The following is an 18,583-nucleotide window of genomic DNA, read 5'->3' on the forward strand; positions in this document are numbered from 1 at the left end:
TGTATGGAGGCACATTGACTCGTTCTGGATCCATGAGATCCAATATTTTCCCCTACACGCATTGTGCTGCTGAATGCCATAACTGGGAACATACTTTTCTATTTTGTCATGGATACTTGGTAGAAGATCACATGAATGCTGCGATTTCCAGAACATGAATTTCCAGAACATGAATATCTATCGCGCCAAAGCCTCCTTTGACACAACACATTTCCGGTCATTGGAAGGCTGTTGCTGCTCTCTACAAATTAGTTCTCTCACAGAACAAAAGAAACTCACACGTACCACCTAGAAGGGGGAGCTAGCCTTTAAGTTAATGTACAACCATTTATTGACCCTTGCAATATGACCAGGGATAAATGCCCAGCCAGCCTGTTTCTGTCTTTTTCCCCCTCATTAGTGTAGAGCAGATTATTGCTGGCTGAGTGTAACACAATTGAGGCAACATGAGGGGGAAGTACTGGCTCTCCTTAAAGAGATTCTTAAAGGCAATGCTTCATTGAAGAAAGTTAGGCAAATTACTTCTCTAAAAGAACCAATGAAACTGCTGTTTTGAGGGGTTTTGCCCCTCATCAGTTTAGAGAGAGATTCTTACTGGCTGAGTAGCAAAATTGAGGCAATGTGGGGGAAGTTCTGGTTCTCCTTAAAGAGAACAGCTGCATATAGAGACTTAAAGGCAATGCCTTATGGGAGGAAATTATGCAAATTACTTCTCTAAAAGAACCAGTGAAACTGCCATTTTTGGGGGGTTTCCCCTCATCAGTGTAGATCAGATTATTGCTGGCTGAGTGTGACACAATTGAGGCAACATGGGGGAAGTACGGCCTCTTTTTAAAGAGACCAGCTGCGTAGAGATTCTTAAAGGCAATGCCCCATGGGAGAAAATTATGCAAATTACTTCTCTAGCAGAAGCAATGAAACTGCTGGTTTCTGGGCTTTTTCTCCTCATCAGTGTATGGCTAAGTCTTTCTTCTCAGCTGTTCTTCTTTTATAACGTTCTCACTAATCGGCCTGCACTGCTCCCCATACCCTTGTGTTACTGTGGCTACATCTGGATTAGGAATAGAACAGCATTAATTTCACAAATAAAAATAGGCTGACATATTCTTCAGAAAGACGAGTCCTTTTAGCTTTTTTTTTTTTTTTTTTAAACCAGAACTGAACTTTAGAAATCTTGGTGCTCTGCGTCCTTTGCAATCCAAGAAAAGACCACTTTCTTCTGCTTTATTGAATGAAATAATGGCTTTCTGCTTTGCTAAAACAATTGCAAAGGTTTCTGTAATATCCAATTAGCATTTAACATGATTAATTAAGGATCGGTCCAGAGAAATTGCTATTGTGACACTGTAGTAATGGTCAGAATGTGAATAATAAATAATCTCGTAGTCACTTACCATCATTCGCAGTATTTAAGATTATGTCAGGACATGACAGGCACTTCTTTGCTCGGATCCTGACAATGGAGAGTTACGGACCAAGAAATGTTAGTCCGTGTTCACACTCCACAGACTTTAATAATTAAGATCATACTTAATGTATGAGCAGTATGTAGTAAGTTCTTAAAAGGAATGTCCTGGTCTAAAATATGGACGACTTACTCGTGAGATAAGTCATCTATATCAGATTTGTGGTGGTCCAACACCCCGCACCACCCCCTATTCTGCGGTTATCCTCTCCGGTCAGTTTTGACCAGTACAGCGCCATATATTGATTAGTGGCCGCTCCCAGTTACTACACCTCATCTCCCATTCAGTTGAATAGCAGTTCAGAAATGAATCCCAAAAAAACACCTATTGAATTCCGTCGGAGATACAGAACCGTAATTTGTGTTTTTTGTTGTTTTTAAGTCACTTTTCTTATCTCTTGTATTTGTTGCCGCTTTTTGCGTTACATTTTTCAGAATTGTGCATGCGGTTCATGAATTTTTCACATAGTAAAAAAAAAAAGGCAAAGACCTAAAATTAGGAATTCGCAAATGAAAAAAAAATAAAAATTCCCAATGAAAAATAGCAAAAAAAAAAGACAAAAAAAGGTGCAAATGCCATAATAAATTGAGCCCAGAGTCCAAAACAAGAATCTTTAGACTCTGCTTAATATCCTTTTATAATAATAATCTTTATTTTTATTTATTTTTATTTTCCACCATTTTAGCTGAGAACAATGGCACAGTAGACTAAAAAGAGGGCCTCCGCCAGAAAAGAGGCCGAATGGAGTTGAAGGCTTCACTGAACTCAATGGCTCCATCAGGGGAACGTCTGAATTTGCGTTTCTCCGGCATTCAGACAGAATGACTCACAGAGTCCTGGACTGGCAGCAGAACCCAATCAGAGCTCTGCTTTAGAGAAGATAAAACCAGAAAAGGCAGAAAATTTGCTAAATTTATCACAGTGGTAATGCTTGAAGGTGACGCATACTGCTAGACGTTCCTTCTTCCACCTCTGGGCTGACTTTTTTTACACCAATATTTAGAACCAAAAGAATTAAGCAGGCCATTAACCCCTTCACGCACCGGCAACCTTGCTGTTTAAATGCCGCTGTCAGAGATTAATGGTGAAACAACAGTGATCTGAGTTAGCTCCAGTCGCTGCTCTTACAAAAACATGCAGGCTGTGTGTCACAGGTGGCATCTCCTGGGTATGGTGCAGGCTCAGCTCCTCAGCTCATGCCATACATTGGCGCCAAATTGTGAAATATCATAGGGGTAATAAATCCACAGTGCTGCTCACCATTATTGGCACCCCTTCATTTTTTTCATAGACTACAATATCTTCAGAAATAAATGGATATGTTCCAAAGTTATATCCTCAGGATTTTTTAATTAGTGGTCCAAAGTATTACAACAATAAAACATTGTTTTTCTACTTTCATGTTGCAATTTCAAAGAAGAAACAGAATAAACAGAATGTGCAGCAATAAACACACCCCTAATTAATACTTGGTTGCACACCCTTTGGCATTGATGACAGCCTCCAAACATTTATTGTAGTCATCTATAAGCTTCTTGCACTTTTCAGCTGGAATTTTCTCCCGCTCTTCCTTTGCAGTTTGTTCAAGCTCTTGAATGTTTGCCGGGTTCTTTTTCCCAATGGCAGATTTCAGCTCACCCCAAAGATGTTCAATGGGATTGAGGTCAGGACTCATTGCTGGCCATTTTAAAACAGCCCATTTTTTCTTTTTCAAGCATTCCTGTGTACTTTTGCATGTGTGCTTTGGGTCATTGACTTGCTGGAGAACCCATGATCTTCAACTCAAACTGTTTTCTTACACTGTGTAGGACATTTCGCTCGAAAATCTCTTGATAATTCTCTGATTTTAGGATTCCTGTGATATGGTCAAGGCCTCCAGTACCAGACGCAGCAAAGTAACCCCACAGCATTATGGACATTCCACCATGCTCAACTGTTGGTAAGGTGTTCTTTTTCTTATAAGCTTCATTGCGCCATCTGTAAAACTGTTGCTCTGCATTGCCAAAAAGCTTTATTTTTGTTTCATCTGTCCACAGAACATTTTCCCAGAAGGATTGTGGTTTGTCAAGGTACTCTTTGGACCAGATCAGTTGTTCCTTATATCTTTTCTTCAGCAATGGTTTCTTCCCTGGCCTTCGCCCATAAAGCATTGCTTGGTTTAGTGGTGTATGGTACTTGAAACCATGAAGCCAGACTGTTCCAGGTTGACCTTTAGATGTTTGCTGAGGTGTTTTTTTCCACCATTTGCAACAACCTTCTAAGACAGTGTTTCTCAACTCCAGTCCTCAGGACCCCACAACAGATCATGTTTTCAGGATCTCCTTAGTATTGCACAGGTGAGAGAACTTCCATCACCTGAGCAATACTAAGGAAATCCTGAAAACATGGCCTGTTGGGGGGTCCTGAGGACTGGAGTTGAGAAACACTGTTCTAAGACATCTCTTGTCAATTTTCCTCTCCCCATGACCACCCCACCCCCCACATCCGGGTAGGTTCTTGATGGTTCCATGCATGGCAAACTTAATAACATTGCACTGTTGAAACTGGGACACCAATGTCTTTGGAGGTGGCCTTATATCCTTTGGAAGTCTTGTGTTTGCTAATAATAGCAGGTCTGATGTCCTCAGACAGCTCCTTTGTCTTCACCATTGTGACAAAGGAACAGGGCCTACCATGTGGCTTTTTATTTTTAAAAAACACTGAAGTCAACATTCATTGGCTAATTCATGTCACATGGGCAGGGACAATTAATCACAGGTGAATCTCTTTTGTGATTTACCACAGGCGAGTCAAAATGTGCTTCTATACTAAAATTAATGTAAAGGGTCCCAATGCCAGTGTCACAGCAAGATTTAGGTTTTTCTATTTTTCCCTCCCATTGTTTTTTGTTTTAATTTATTGCTTATCATTTGCTCTTTTGTACTTAACACGAGTGCTCTATACAAAAAAACTTTCACTTGATTCATTTTTTCAGGAGATACTCCACATTATGTACTTAAACTTCATGGGTGCCAATAATGATGAGCAGGACTAATAGCTGCTCCTCTGATTATTGTTTTAAATTCAATTATACAGTTCTGAAGATATGGACATTTTTATTTAGGGCTAATTTATATGGTGTTTACAAGGAGGTGTTGTTTATAGGATCCTCTGGGGCGTGCCCCCTTGATAAAGACCAAGAAATAAGCGCTAAACAAAAAAAAAACCTCTTGGAACCATGCGGGATTTTTTTTGTTTGTTTTAAACTGAATAGTCAGAGGGGCAGGAGGAATAAATAAAAAGAGGAGACTGGACACGCTTGACAGGTCATCTTTAAGGACTTTACGAGCCTTGTGGCATGGTGAATTCTCCTGCTAAAAGGGACCTTCTACCATAGAGTAAATTGCGGCTATGAAGCGATGAACTTGGTCAGTGAGAATTCTTAAGTATTACAGTCCAAACATCCATAGGTATGAGTGGCTTCAGGATGTCATGAAAATGTTTTGCACACAAGCCTGAACTGCAACAACTGATATGAAGGGTTAATCCAACAATGCTGCCTGTTCCAAATTCTGACTTTCCCAACAGCAATGGTGCAACAAAAATCTGGAGTCATCTGATCAGGCAATGTTTTTCCACTGCTCAGTGATCCAATTTTTTTGCTCTTGTGCCCACTGGAGTCTTTTCCTTTTCTGAGCACAGGATTCCTTCGCGTTTTATATTTTTTCTCTATAACACAGATCTTGGTATAGACTCAATTCCTTGCACAAGAAAATCACTGTGTGTGGGGTAGTGTAGTAAAAGGACTCTAAGCACAGAACTGTTCAATCAAGTACAGGCGCTCAGTGCACCCTTGGCATGACCAAAAAGTTCAGTGCACCCTGGGTGTGGCCAAATAGTTCAGTAAATCTACTTGTTTTCCATCTATCTCCACCCTTCCCTGGCCCTATGTCAATCAAAGAAGGAGGGGTGAAGATTGAGCGAAACAAGTAGGTGTGAAAGCGTATTTAAATGTTTGGCCACGCCAAGGGTGCACGAAGCACCTTTACTTGGTGTAAAGTCATTCTGTGCTGACAGGGTCCCTTTTAAATACCGACCCCTTATAATCTAGAACCAATGACCATGTATTTGATTGAAGTTGCTCAGATCACTAGACTTTCCCAGACTAATGCAGACTCATACAAACGGATTCAAAACAAACTTGCCAACTTGATTTTATGCTGCACACTGGGATGGCGTGTCTCTTAATAAAGCGGCCATTAAATGTATATGTCAGCGTGGTTCTAGACTGGAACACAGGGACTTGAGTAAATCCCCACAAACATGGGAAGTATGTATGAACTGCAAGTCTGGTTTTAAACCTAGGAGTCCAATACTGATCACAAACACAGATGAGGCTAAAAGCAAATTTTTATCTGGTTTATCATTTGAAATATTAACTTTAAAGTCACATTCAAAATTATATCAGATTTAATTTTGAGCATCTATTGATACCTGTATATAAAAAAAATAAATAAGACTGGCAATGCCTTTATTTGCCAGTGAAATGAGCTGTGATGAGCCATCAGTCACCAATAAAATTCGAGAAATTCTAATAGTTAATTGTGATCTAATTGTTGCAAGGACTTGGGCAGCCATAATGCAGAGGACAGGCGGTGAATGACCCCTACTGGTGGACTTCAGAATTGCAGTGTAAAACTGGCCTATGTGCAGATTTATAGAAAAATAAAAAATTAACAGATGCCAAAAGAGAACTTAAAAAAACATAAGAAAAGTCAAGGAGTTTATTTATTAGCAATGAGAATATAATTACATAGGCCTTAAAGAGGACTTAACAGCGAAAATGATGCACGTCAGAGCGCACGTTCGCTCTGCTGGTACCATAGTCTATGGCCCCCTCAGTCCATACGTTCGAATCCCATATTGAGTGGGTGTGGGGGGTTCGGACACAAGCCCCGACGGGACCTGCGAAAGTGCAGAAAAGTGCAGTTTGAAAGCACCCTTACACAAGCTAAAAAAAAAAAAAAAAAATGTACATATCTTTAATCACGACAAGAAAAATATGTAAATGGAAAGGCAAAGAAAAACGTAATCTCTGACTTAAATCTGGCACTTGACGCGACAAAACCTTTTACTCTGCATGTTTACAGTGTAATAAAAAACATCTTCCTAAGACAGGAAATTAATATTTATATCACTACAAGAGAAGCCTGGAAAAGCAGCAATGCCAAAACAGAAAGGCAACAAAAAAATGGCATTGTAACCAAATGCGGAAAGATTAGATCTAAATAAACACAAAATAAACAAACAAACAAATGGCCAAATTCTCTTACTGAAGCAACATTAAAATTATGCTGCGAATGTCAAACTCCTGTTCGGGTCTGTAACAACTGTCAGTGATAACAAAAAAATAAACGAACCCCAGAAGCTTCTTATTATTTAGTCTCATTTTCTTTTGTAAGGTGATTAAAAAAAAAAAAAAAAAAAACACCCACCCTACAAAGTCTGATGTTACTGCCATGCTCCCTTTCATCTGTCAAATTCTTCACATTCCAAAAAAGTTTAACTAATACAAAATTGTAAAATTGCTTTAAAAAAAAAAAAATTTCTTTAAATGCTTTGGTGCAAAATATAATAAAAAAACTGAACTAGAAGTAACCTTACAAAAATTAAAAACAGGATATTTTCATATTTAAATCAAACTGAAACTATACATACACTTTAGCTTTTAACTCTCCTAGGCCACTCATACCAATAACCCCTCCTAAATTATATGTCCTATTAGCTCTTAAAGGGATAGTCCAGGACTTTCAAATAAAAGCTAGAAAAGGGAAAAAAATGTAAGCTTACCTGTTCAATTCCCTTTTGCTTCAGTGTCGCCGTGATCCCACCAGTCCAGCAATGAGGATATCACATATATTGCTATATGACATGACTGCTGCAGGACTGACGGCAATCACAGAACTGGTGGCACTGAAACAGAAGGCCATTGGCTGGGCAAGTAATGCTTCTTTCATTATAAACTATACAATATTCAAAATGTTCATTTTTTTTTTTTAGCAAACCATTGAGACATGTTTGTATTTGAGTCACGGATAAAAAATTACTCATGTATGGGTCCGTGATTAACATTGTAATAGGTAGGAGAAGCTGTGCGGTTTATTCATTTTTCTTTTTTGCATGGAGTTTGTATGTTCTCCCCGTGTTTGCGTGGGTTTCATCCCACACTCCAAAGACATAGGGAATGTAGATTGTGAGCCCCAATGGGGACAGCGATGATAATGTCTGTAAAGACCTGTGGAATATGATAGAACTATATAAGCAAATAAACTTGTTTTGCGGGGTCTCAATGAGGTGTGCAAATACAACTGTGTAAGGAAAAAGAAAAAGAAAAAAAGAAAAAGAAGAAAAAGAAAAATAGGAAAAAAAAAATTAAGAAAAAAAATATTATATATACAGCCCTCCCCATCAGATGTTTGACTACTCATTTGGATGATGCAGGCCACTTTAAAACTAGGACCCGAATGGTTAAATAATCACATAGCCAAGGAGTCTTCATTTATTCCTTAAGTATTAGGCCTTAAAATAGCACTTTGTTACCATCGATGTCCACAAATAGCGGCTTCAGCAATGATTTAGATCCAGAGATTTTACGCACACTTCCTTCCACATTAAGTAATGCAGAGATAAATCCACCAAGATTAATTTTTCATTTTGGGATTTCAAACCAACAGCAATTGGAAAAAAGATAGAAAAACCGGCACAGGGCATTTAATTCTTAATAAAGAAAAGCCAGAAGAGATTAAAAACTGACCTGTTTCCTGTAACTTAATAAGAGTTTAATGTATTACAGTAAGTTCTATGTCAGTCACATAAGACAGCTGGTATTGGACCCTGAGCTCTCCCAATGTGCTACCATGTTTAGTGTTGTACGTCTTCACCGCTAGAGAATTTCCTGGCTCTTGATGTGATAGAGGCCTCCAAGATTGTAAGAAATCCACCATAACGTTTTGGTCTCGTGTACACACCAGTCATATTGTGACGCTATGTCGGTATAGGTATATTTCATTATTTAATAGGATGCTAACAAACAAGTGCACTCTGTGGTGACAGATAAAATATTCCAGATAACATGGACAGGTTGTGCCTTTGCCTGACCCCAGGTTGAGCAAGTTCTTGGAGGACTTTAAGCAAAACAGTATGTGATAGGGTGCATCGAAAAATAAATAAAATCACAAACTCTGAACTTCATAGATTGCAATATACAGCCATCTTGGGGAGAATAATAGAGATGGGTATAAAGCACATTTTATTTTTTTTACTACCTCCAAAAGCAACTGCTTGCAGCACGTCATCAGTCAGGGGTTCTTAGGAAACATAACTTTTTTTCTAAAACTTTTTGCCCCTTGAAAGATGCTCTTCTAGCATGGAAAGAGTAATGGCTTAGCGCTGGTCCCCTTCCGTGGCCACCTCTGCATGTGGACAGAGGCATGGGATTGGCTGCAGTTCCCAGACCGCTAGAATTGAGAGGACGCAGTGCAATATGTCAGACCCAGCTGATTAGAAAAGGATAGCATATCCTACAGACACAGCATCACTTTCTAAGATTACCCTTTCAATGGCCAAGTTAGCAACTTTAAGAAGCCTTGTGCAAACTGGATTTTAAACTTTAAAAATCCAATAAATCTGGTGATCTGCCATGTTCCAGTACTCTTCTTGTCATTACTGCACATACCGATGTTCTCCAACATTAAACCATTTGTTTTAGGAAAACTTTTTATAGGCCAAAAAACACAAAAGTAAACCGAAATCCCAAAAATACTCACAATAGATTCCCTTTATTATTTATAAGGAGTTGGGTGAAAAGTCTAAAAAGTGACACCTGCTCACTGAGCCCATGATCGTGTGCTAGATGCCACTTATTCCGGTGAACATGCAACATTTTGCAAACATTTTGACATGAGTACAATTCATAACTTGATTTAGCAAGAGGGACAATAAAAAAAATAAAAATAAAAAAAAGTGATACCTAGTTTACTAAATACAATGATTACTTTATTTTCTTAAGTTAAAATGTCCTATGCTATAATGATAAATGGATACTTTAATGGGTCTATAGATCTAAATGCCCATCAGTCACTTCCCCTTTAATCCAGGTATTTTTAAAAAAATATATATGTATACTCTAGAAAAATAATGAATATTGCAACTTCTTCCAATGCTGAAAAGCATTTAGTAAGCAATAAGAGTGTAGAGAATCCAGCAGAAATAGCGCTGGAAGGTTGTATTTTTCGGGAAGGGGCTGACAGCTTTAGTACTGATAAATTAGGTTGCAAAGTATCATACACAAGTTTTCGCTCTCCCCCCATTAAACACCAGTTTTCTCCAGGGAAGGAAAACACCATACGGTATGTTTTGAAGTACCCATGAAAGTGTGAGTTGAGGATCTGTATACTGCAAATGTATCCGTATGTACCAGCATTTCACACCTCTAAAAATCTAAGCTAGAACGCAGGTAAAAACCTGGGATCGCCCCCTCACTTTAAACATGTGGTCTATGACAGATGGGAGAGAGTTCCAGCAATCAAGAGGTTAATTTTTTTTATATATTTTGCAGCCTACCCGACACATTTTGCAATGAGGGCCACACTGTGCATATTTACGTGTGTGCACACACATACATATACACAGTTTGTGGATAAAGAAGCATTTGTGTTTATATATATAAAAAAAAAATCTGTTTTATTCCATGAAGTGGTGAAGGATCAGGTCCACAAGCTCCGCAGTGCTCCTCACCCTGTATTGTCTATTTGGCTAAAGTGTCAGGAGTTTTGGTTCTGATAAATAGAAGCTTTGTCTTTAAGAAGAGCCAGGCACAAATGACAACTCCAGCTTCCTAAGAAATAAGAGAAAGCAATGTTAGGGGAAGGGAAAAAACTATAATAGTAAGGCTATGTTCACACGTTGCATTTTTGACATGTTTTTTTCACATGCAAAACCTGCTTTCTTGCCATTAAAGAAGCTGTGTCAAAAAAGCAGGTTTTGATGAATTTTTGATGCATTTTTGTCCGGGTACATTTATCTTTTGTGCAAAAAAAATAAAATAAAATAACCCGATTCAACTACCTCAGGCTGTGTCATCAAAAACGCAGCAAAACCTGATACTTTTTTTTTTGCACTCCCCATTGCGGAAAAGGGGCCTGAAAAGGGGCCTGAAAAGGGGCCTGAAAAGGGGCCTGAAAAGGGGCCTGAAAAGGGGCCTGAAAAGGGGCCTGAAAAGGGGCCTGAAAAGGGGCCTGAAAAGGGGCCTGAAAAGGGGCCTGAAAAGGGGCCTGAAAAGGGGCCTGAAAAGGGGCCTGAAAAGGGGCCTGAAAAGGGGCCTGAAAAGGGGCCTGAAAAGGGGCCTGAAAAGGGGCCTGAAAAGGGGCCTGAAAAGGGGCCTGAAAAGGGGCCTGAAAAGGGGCCTGCTGCATTTTGCAAAAACACAGCTCTTCAACAAAACAGTGAGGAAAAAAAATCCAATGCGTGTGCATAAAATTTCTGAAATCTCAAGACTTTGCTGGTACTGTAAGACACAGTTGAAAATGTGCATAAAAAAACATAGCCTAATGGGATTCCAGTATAGTGGAGAAAACTTTATTTTTCTTTACATTTTTTTTTTGGACTTACCCTCAGGAGGCTCTGCCATAGGAGGAGAGAGACAGTACATATGATATCCTCGATCGCAGTCGTCACAGAACAGCAACTGGTCCTATGAAAATAAAAGGCTCAGAAAATGTCTAGGACATAACATATCTACAGGCACCGATACAGTAAAACAAGAGAGATAAAGAAAAATAAAAGTGCAGGCGATAAATCACATCTAAAGTTTAGTCCACACTTTGGAAATAAATTGAAAAAATGTACTCACGTCATTTTCCGATGTCCCACAAATGTTACAGCACTTGCACTCAATGCACTGCCAGCGGTATGTCTTCACTGCGGCCATCATCACCGGTGTAAACTGCAAACAGGAGGGGTGCCCTATGACCGCAAGAAAAACGGGGCTCAGAATAGGGTCCAAAATAGTTTTGTTTTTTTGGTTTTAAAATATGCGCATAAAACTTCATTGTCTTGCAATTATTTTTTTTACCCCCAGTGGTGATGGAGTAGAAGAGGCGGTTGCTTAACAATGCAGCGTATAACATCACAATGCAAAGGGAAACACAAAATAAAATATTTTAAAAAAAGATGACGTGATTATGAGAATTCAAGGAATCCACGGCCATCATTATCTCATACTGGACAGCTTAGCAATTATTTCCTTCATAACAGTTGAGTATTTTTTTCTGTAGGACAAAGGCAAAAAAAAAAAAAAAAACACAGTATCTCCACTAAACCAAAGTTCACTTTTAGCAAGAAGTTGTTGCATAAAGCCTTACAATTAAAAGTAAAAAATAACACTTAATACAGTGGTGATTACTACACATGCCTCGTCTGACAGCGACTAACATCCCGAAGTAGAATAGAGTCAGCAGTTTTTTGGATAAAAAGCCCCTAACTCCCCGCATAGATACACATTTTAAAAGGAAACCTGGTAGCCACTAGTAGTTTAGTAGCCCAATGCATGTAGTTTTTATATGATGTTCAATGCATAGATGGCATGCTGGAAGTTCCCATGCACTGGGCTAGAATTTCTTTATGTCCATGCAGGGAATTTGGTAGGCTCGGTATGAGTGAAACAAAGCACTGACTGCTATAAAGAAGCAGCATTAAGACAGATTGTTACAGATTTGAAAACTATTAAAAGTATATGAACACCTTCAGAATTTTTTTTTTTTTTTTACAGTTTGACTTTTAAGGCTGATGAATGAGTCAACTGAGAATCCATCAGGGAGCTGGTTCTAACAGGAAAGTTTGTTGCTCTTACCCATCAGTTCAGTTAGGACCACAAAACATAGCAGAGGAGCTGAACATTCATGTGATCATAAATTAACAGAGTTAAGGGAAAAAAAAATACAAGCTGTCCAGTCAGAACAATCTCACTGAAGGATTCTCAAATAACTCAGTCTGCGGTTCGCAATCAGCAGGGAAACAAAAACCTTCAAGCCAAAGAGAGCACAATTTTTAATGAAGCAAGAAACACACGAACCAAGGTACACGCTCAATAGTTAACCTAGGGGTCCAAACAGCGCTCTCATCACGGAGCCAGGCTTACTATTGTGTACATGCACAGCTCTGTATGCGCACCACTTACAAGAGCGGCACACTTCAGAGTGGTGTTATCAGCGATCGGTGGAGGTCTCAGTGCCCGGACCCCACTCAACAGCAGCTGCTATATGTAATGCTTATTATATATTTATATGACAGAAATACCTTAATTAAAAAAAATAAATAAAATGGCTGTCCCTAAAGGTGTACAAAAAAAAAATATATATATATATATATATATATATATATATATATATATATATATATATATATATATATATGATAAATAATAATAATAATATAAATAATAGTAATATAAATAAGAAAATAAAGGATGGGACATTCACATTGAATAAAAAAAAAAAAAGTGCCCATAAGGCTTTCCTTAGAACGTTTAATCGTGTATTAGATGCTGAGTGCAGTAGAAGGAACCGGTCACCTACAACAACAAAAAAAACCACAAAACAAATGCTATTTACCTGCACATATAGTGGTAATCTGTGTTTACCCCATTCCTCTTGAAACAATGAAGTTTTATTGCCCCCACCAGCCTCTTGCTTCCAGTCATCGGGGTGGAGAAGGGAGCGATTACAGGACCGCTTATAACAGTCATTGTGGCTGTAGTCCCTCCCCAGCAGATTGATTGACAGCTCACTCTGCAGCATGTGTGCAGAGCAGGCTGTCAATGCTCTGGGGAACCAAGTGCGCTCCCTGCACCGCCCTGATGACCGTAAGCGAGCAGCTGCAGGGACAACATAACTTCATCTTCTCCCTGTAGCCGCAGCTCCAGTAAGGCAGTCAGACATTGCAGGTAAGTAGCATTCATATTGAAGTATTTTTGGAGGTGACTGGTTCTCTCAAACGCTAAATACAAAAATTATAGACGTGCTGTGTACACCTAAAAACAAAATAGGCTACCACAGGTGATGGCCAAGCCATTATATATGGTTTATTGAGCTTAAACCGATGAATAAATGATATCACCTCACTGCAGAAATTCTGAAACTGATGCAACCCATCTTTAATAAGAACACAGTGTCAGTCTTCTCTTCGGTTACAAAACATGAACCCACACATACTAGTTTTTCTGCAGACCGCTCCGTCTGTTGCATTGATTTCACATTTATTTGCATAGTTATATTAGATTGCATTTCATTATAAAGCACAATGACATCTGGCATTTTTAAATTATTTAATTACAGTAACATGTTACTTTATTGCACCACAACTATAGTCTAATTGTTTTTTTTTTTGTTTGTTTGTTTTTTCTTTTTCTCAATTGTCAGCTAGTAACATGGGAGAGGCAATAGTAGAAGCACTTTTCTCTCAATAGTTTTGCGGGAAGGTGGGAGAAATGAGGGGCGCCCAACGCACATCGGTAAGTGGGGAAGGGCATGCATTTCGACCAAGAATGGTAAAACTTCCCAATATGTAAACTTTTCCGTCAGTCTATAAACCACCCAGCCATCTTGACAACCAGGTAACTGTTGAGCTCTCATACTGCTCATTGTATCACCCTCTTTACCCTGCCTCTCATACCCGAGCGACCGCAGTCTGAGCAAGATACCAGCTCTTCGGGCTGGTTCGTTTTCTTGTTGATCTTCGAATCTCCAAGGCAAAAGTCACAGTAATTATTCGGCAAAGCGAGACCATCTGGGCCCTTCTTGGCTACAAGGAATAATGAGAGAACAAAACAAAAGGAAGCATCAGTTACTTTCCAAGATCACTTTTAAGTTATCATAGGGACTATTTTGTTAAAATCCCATGGTCGTGAAGGGGTTATGTTTCTTGTGCTTTCATTTTTTGCTCCCCTTCTTCCCAGAGGCATAACTTTTTTACTTTTCCAGTCAATATGGCCGTATGAGGGCTTGTTTTTTGTGGGACAAGTTGTACTTTTGAATGACACCATTGATTTTACCATACAGTGTACTGGAAAACGGGGAAAAAAAAATCCAAGTGCGGTGAAATTGGAAAAAAAAAAAAAAAGTGCAATTCCACAGGTTTTTTTTTTTTTTAACCATGTTCACTATATGCTAAAACTGACCTGCCATTATGATCCTCCAGGTAAGTATAAGGCTGTGTGCCCACGATGCGTTTTTTAAGCGTTTCCGCAGCGGTAAAAACGCTGCAGAAACGCTTAAAGAACGCATGGTAGAAGGCCTGCCATGTTCCCCAATGATAATCAGCATGTGCTGTGCACATGCTGCAGAAATTTCTGCGGAAAAAAAAGCAGCACTACCAATTATTTTGCGGAAGTGCTGCATTTTGGCCGCCATTGACTTGCATTGGAACGCATGGAATCTGCATCACTGCATCTGTACATGTGTAATTGGCGCGTTCTAATGTGCGGATGGTACCCGGGTGTAGAGGAGAGGAGAGTCTCCTCCGGACCCAGGTACCATTAACAGCTGTAAAAAAAGAATAAAATAAAAAATAAAGATTATATTCACCTTCGACAGCCCCCGGACTCCTTCCCTGTGCTTGCCGATAGATCGCGGGCAGATCTGTAGGACCTGCGGTGACATCACAGTCATGTGACGGCAGGTCTTTCAGTACAGCGTACCGCGATTTGCCGGCAGCCAGCACAGGAGCGCAGCAAGTCTCGGGGGCCATCGGAGGGTAAGTATACATTTATTTTTTTATTTTTTGACATTCTCTCGGGTCACACTATATAAATCCATGCCGGTTGCATGGATTTATATAGTGTGACTGAGTTGTCAAGCACTTTCCAGGTGATGCTAAAATCGCTTGGAAAGCGCTTGTCAACCTGCATGCAAAAATGCCAGTGAAGAACGCTTCACTTCCGCATGTCCCTGGCAGGAAAACGCATGTACAATCCGCATGCGTTTTTTTCTGCCAGGGAGATGCAGAAACGCTCAGGAAAAAATCCTGAGCATTTCTGCATCGTGGGCACATAGCCTAAATTCATAGGTACCAAACATATATAGGTTCATTTTTAAGTGGTGGAGGGAAAAAAAAAAAAAAAAAAAGCACCATTTTCCGAGACCCGTAGCGTCTCCATTTTTTCTGGATCTGGGGTTGGCTAAGGGCTTATTTTTTGCGCACCAAGCTGATGTTTTTATTTATACCATTTTGGGGGAAGACGAGATGTTTTGATCACCTGTTATTGCAATGTTACGGCGACCAAAAAAAAACCAAAACAATTCTAGGGTTATGATTTTTTTCTCGTTAAGCCATTTACCGATCAGACTATTTTTATATTTTGATAGATCGGGCGATTCTGAACGCAGCGATACCAAATATGTATTTTGGATTATTTTATTTTTTTTTAACTGTTTTATTTTGAATGGGGCAAAAGGGGGGTGATTTGAGCTTGTATATAACTTTTTTCTTAGATTTTTAAAAACAATTTTCTTACTTTTTTAACTCAAAGCAGTGATCGTCTGATCACTTATGTGTAGCAAAAATCATCTGCCGGCGAGCGAGATTTATGACACACCTCTGGCGCGATCATGTTAAATGCCGCAGTCAGAGATTGATCGTAGCATTTAATATATTAGAAGCAGCGGGTGGATTCCGATTTCACCTGCGGCTGGTTAGGGGCAGATGACAGCTGATGAAATCAGCTGTCATGTGCCGGGAAAGATACAGGCTCAGTGCTGGAGCCTGCATCAAAGGGGGATACATGACCCATTACGTACTTCTACGTCATAGGTCGTGAAGGCGTTAAAAACTCTGCTAATTGGCAGGAAAAGCCAAATCATTTTTATCATGTAATTTCTAGATTATTATTTGCATTTACGAAACTCTATGGTACCAAAGCGAGGATCTAACAACACACTAGATCGTCAATCAGGGCTTGTAAATGAGCCTCTAGGTTTATATGTGAATGCTCCACATCACTGAATGTTGCAACTCCCAAATTTTTTGACAGATATTGAATCTGCAGTGCTGGTCAATTTACCCTGCAGATTGTGCCAGCAGCGTGTGGGGAGTATTCATTAAAGGGAATCTGTCACCACATTTGACCTATCTGACCTATTGCTTTTTGCTATGTATACCAGGCAACTAGATGTATGAAATAAGCATGGAGTATCTGAGATGATGGGAAGACGGCCCGGTGATGTACCTGTCTTACTCTTCTGCTCCTCTGGCCTATGCATTATGGGTGTGGGCGGCTGAGAGTCTTCTTTGTCCTCCGCTCCAGCTCCTTCTTCGTCCACTAAATGGGAGTGCGCATAGTGGTAGCTCAGACCAGGTCGGTTTTTGTAACGCTTTCCACAAACTATGAGAAAAAGAAATAAAGTAGTAGTAGTAGAGAGGGAGAGAATAAAAGGAAGAAAAAAAAATGAAGCAAAGCGAAAAATCACTAGAAAATAAAAGATAAAACAGATAAATCAGCAAAAAGAAAAAAAGAGGTAGGGAAACTGACTGCAAGACTTCCATAAAGTATAAGACAGTCAATAGGTTAATATGAAACAGCAAAGCATGGGTGGGCTGACAGATAAGCCGCAAGGTTATAATCTACGACCACCAAACTAGGGCGATACAGCACAATCGCAGCTCCTGTGCAGTGAAGGGTTGCCTGAACTAACCACAATGTAACAAATATTTCAATGAAAGACATTCAGGGCAAATCTATGGGATTGGGACCTGCGGGAAACAGAGCGCCTAAAATGGCCAGGTGCTTTGTATTCGATTCTGTCAGGCACTAAATTACCTCTAAGTAATGTATGTGCCATCGTGCAGACATCTGAGGGAAGTACAGTCCTCCAAAAAAAAATCTGAGATCACATTAGTGAAGTCTGATCCCCGGTCACCAGTGATTACTTAACACAAGGGTGTCTTTCCGCAACAACTACGGAATTGACCACTGTGGCATTTCCACACATTTGTCCCGTTGAATTGCAACAGGTTAAATCCACAGCGTAACTTGACAAGCTGTCAATATTGCATCTGCAGTGCTGGTCAATATACCCTGCAGATTGTGCCCGCAGCGTGTGGGGAGTATTCATTAAAGGGAATCTGTCACCTCATTTGACCTATCTGACCTATTGTTTTTGCAATGAATACCAGTTTCAAATGTAAAGTGGCATAGAATAAATGGCACTATAATAATAAATAATAATTAATATGGACATACAGGTTATAGACTACTGAGGATGGTGATCCCTGTATGTCTCATATCAGATGCCTTGTTACTGAGAAATCATTTATCACTTTATATAAATGGAATCGTCCAGGCTCTGGGGAGGACACTGCCTGCAAGATAACTCTTTCTCCACAGAGTATTATACATGAAGGGGGAGTTACCAGTGTGATGGCCACTCTCTGCACAGCTGTGTGTGATTATACCTAACACATCTGCAGGTTTTTCTCAGCTTCAGTTTCCATCTCACAGGCAGGCAGGGCTGCAATATTGTTACAATACAACAGAGCTCAGAACTGCAAAAAATGTGTTTGCAAGAAGACAATAAATATTTCTTCTGTTGTGTGTTAGATACTTGTCTCACACTGGTAACTCCCCCTTCATGTACATTAATCTCTGGAGGCCGACTTATCTTCTGGGTAACGTTCTCACCAGAGTCTGGAAGAGGCTATTTACAAATAAGAAAAATGTGGATTTATCTGGAATAAGACATCGGATCGCAGATTTCAAGGCATCATTTTATTCAGTTTCCTATGACGTACATGCCCATATAGACTACTTTGGAGGGTTGATCCTACTAGATTCACTTTAAGGAAAGTGGACTCCAAATGCTGTGAACTAACATTTAGTTTAAGAAGGGGTTGTCCTAGTAGTGGACAACCCCTTTAATTTCAGCAGCTTGTGCTGTACCTCTGCACCGCTGCAGACAAAATACAGATGACAGTAGAGGGAAGCCATTTCTGGAGCCAGGGAAGGAGGAGAGTACCTTCTGTTTGTTATTTTAGGCATTGTACAATATTTGGGGTCCACTTTCCTGAAAGTGGACAAACACCTTTAA

General features: G+C 39.7%; 1 protein-coding gene across 4 annotated transcripts in view; it reads right to left on the reverse strand.

The window, feature by feature from the left end:
• Window positions 1–6,215: 6,215 nt before the first annotated feature.
• DPF2 (double PHD fingers 2) overlaps window positions 6,216–18,583 on the reverse strand; it is a 54,562-nt gene continuing 42,194 nt past the window's right edge. For 3 of the 4 annotated variants that reach the window (XM_073658568.1, XM_073658566.1, XM_073658569.1), the window contains 5 exons: window positions 16,726–16,881; window positions 14,175–14,303; window positions 11,356–11,468; window positions 11,115–11,196; window positions 9,204–10,341 (listed from right to left, as the gene is read on the reverse strand). In XM_073658568.1, the coding sequence (XP_073514669.1) occupies window positions 10,268–10,341; window positions 11,115–11,196; window positions 11,356–11,468; window positions 14,175–14,303; window positions 16,726–16,881 (554 nt within the window). In that variant the 3' untranslated portion in view covers window positions 9,204–10,267. Of the gene's footprint in view, window positions 6,411–9,203; window positions 10,342–11,114; window positions 11,197–11,355; window positions 11,469–14,174; window positions 14,304–16,725; window positions 16,882–18,583 lie in introns of those variants that run through there. The other variant, XM_073658567.1, reaches the window with a different exon arrangement.

This window comes from Phyllobates terribilis, unplaced genomic scaffold (genome assembly GCF_046119375.1).
Source record: "Phyllobates terribilis strain yellow unplaced genomic scaffold, ASM4611937v1 Scaffold_13__5_contigs__length_258822181, whole genome shotgun sequence".
Classification (NCBI taxonomy): domain Eukaryota; kingdom Metazoa; phylum Chordata; class Amphibia; order Anura; family Dendrobatidae; genus Phyllobates; species Phyllobates terribilis.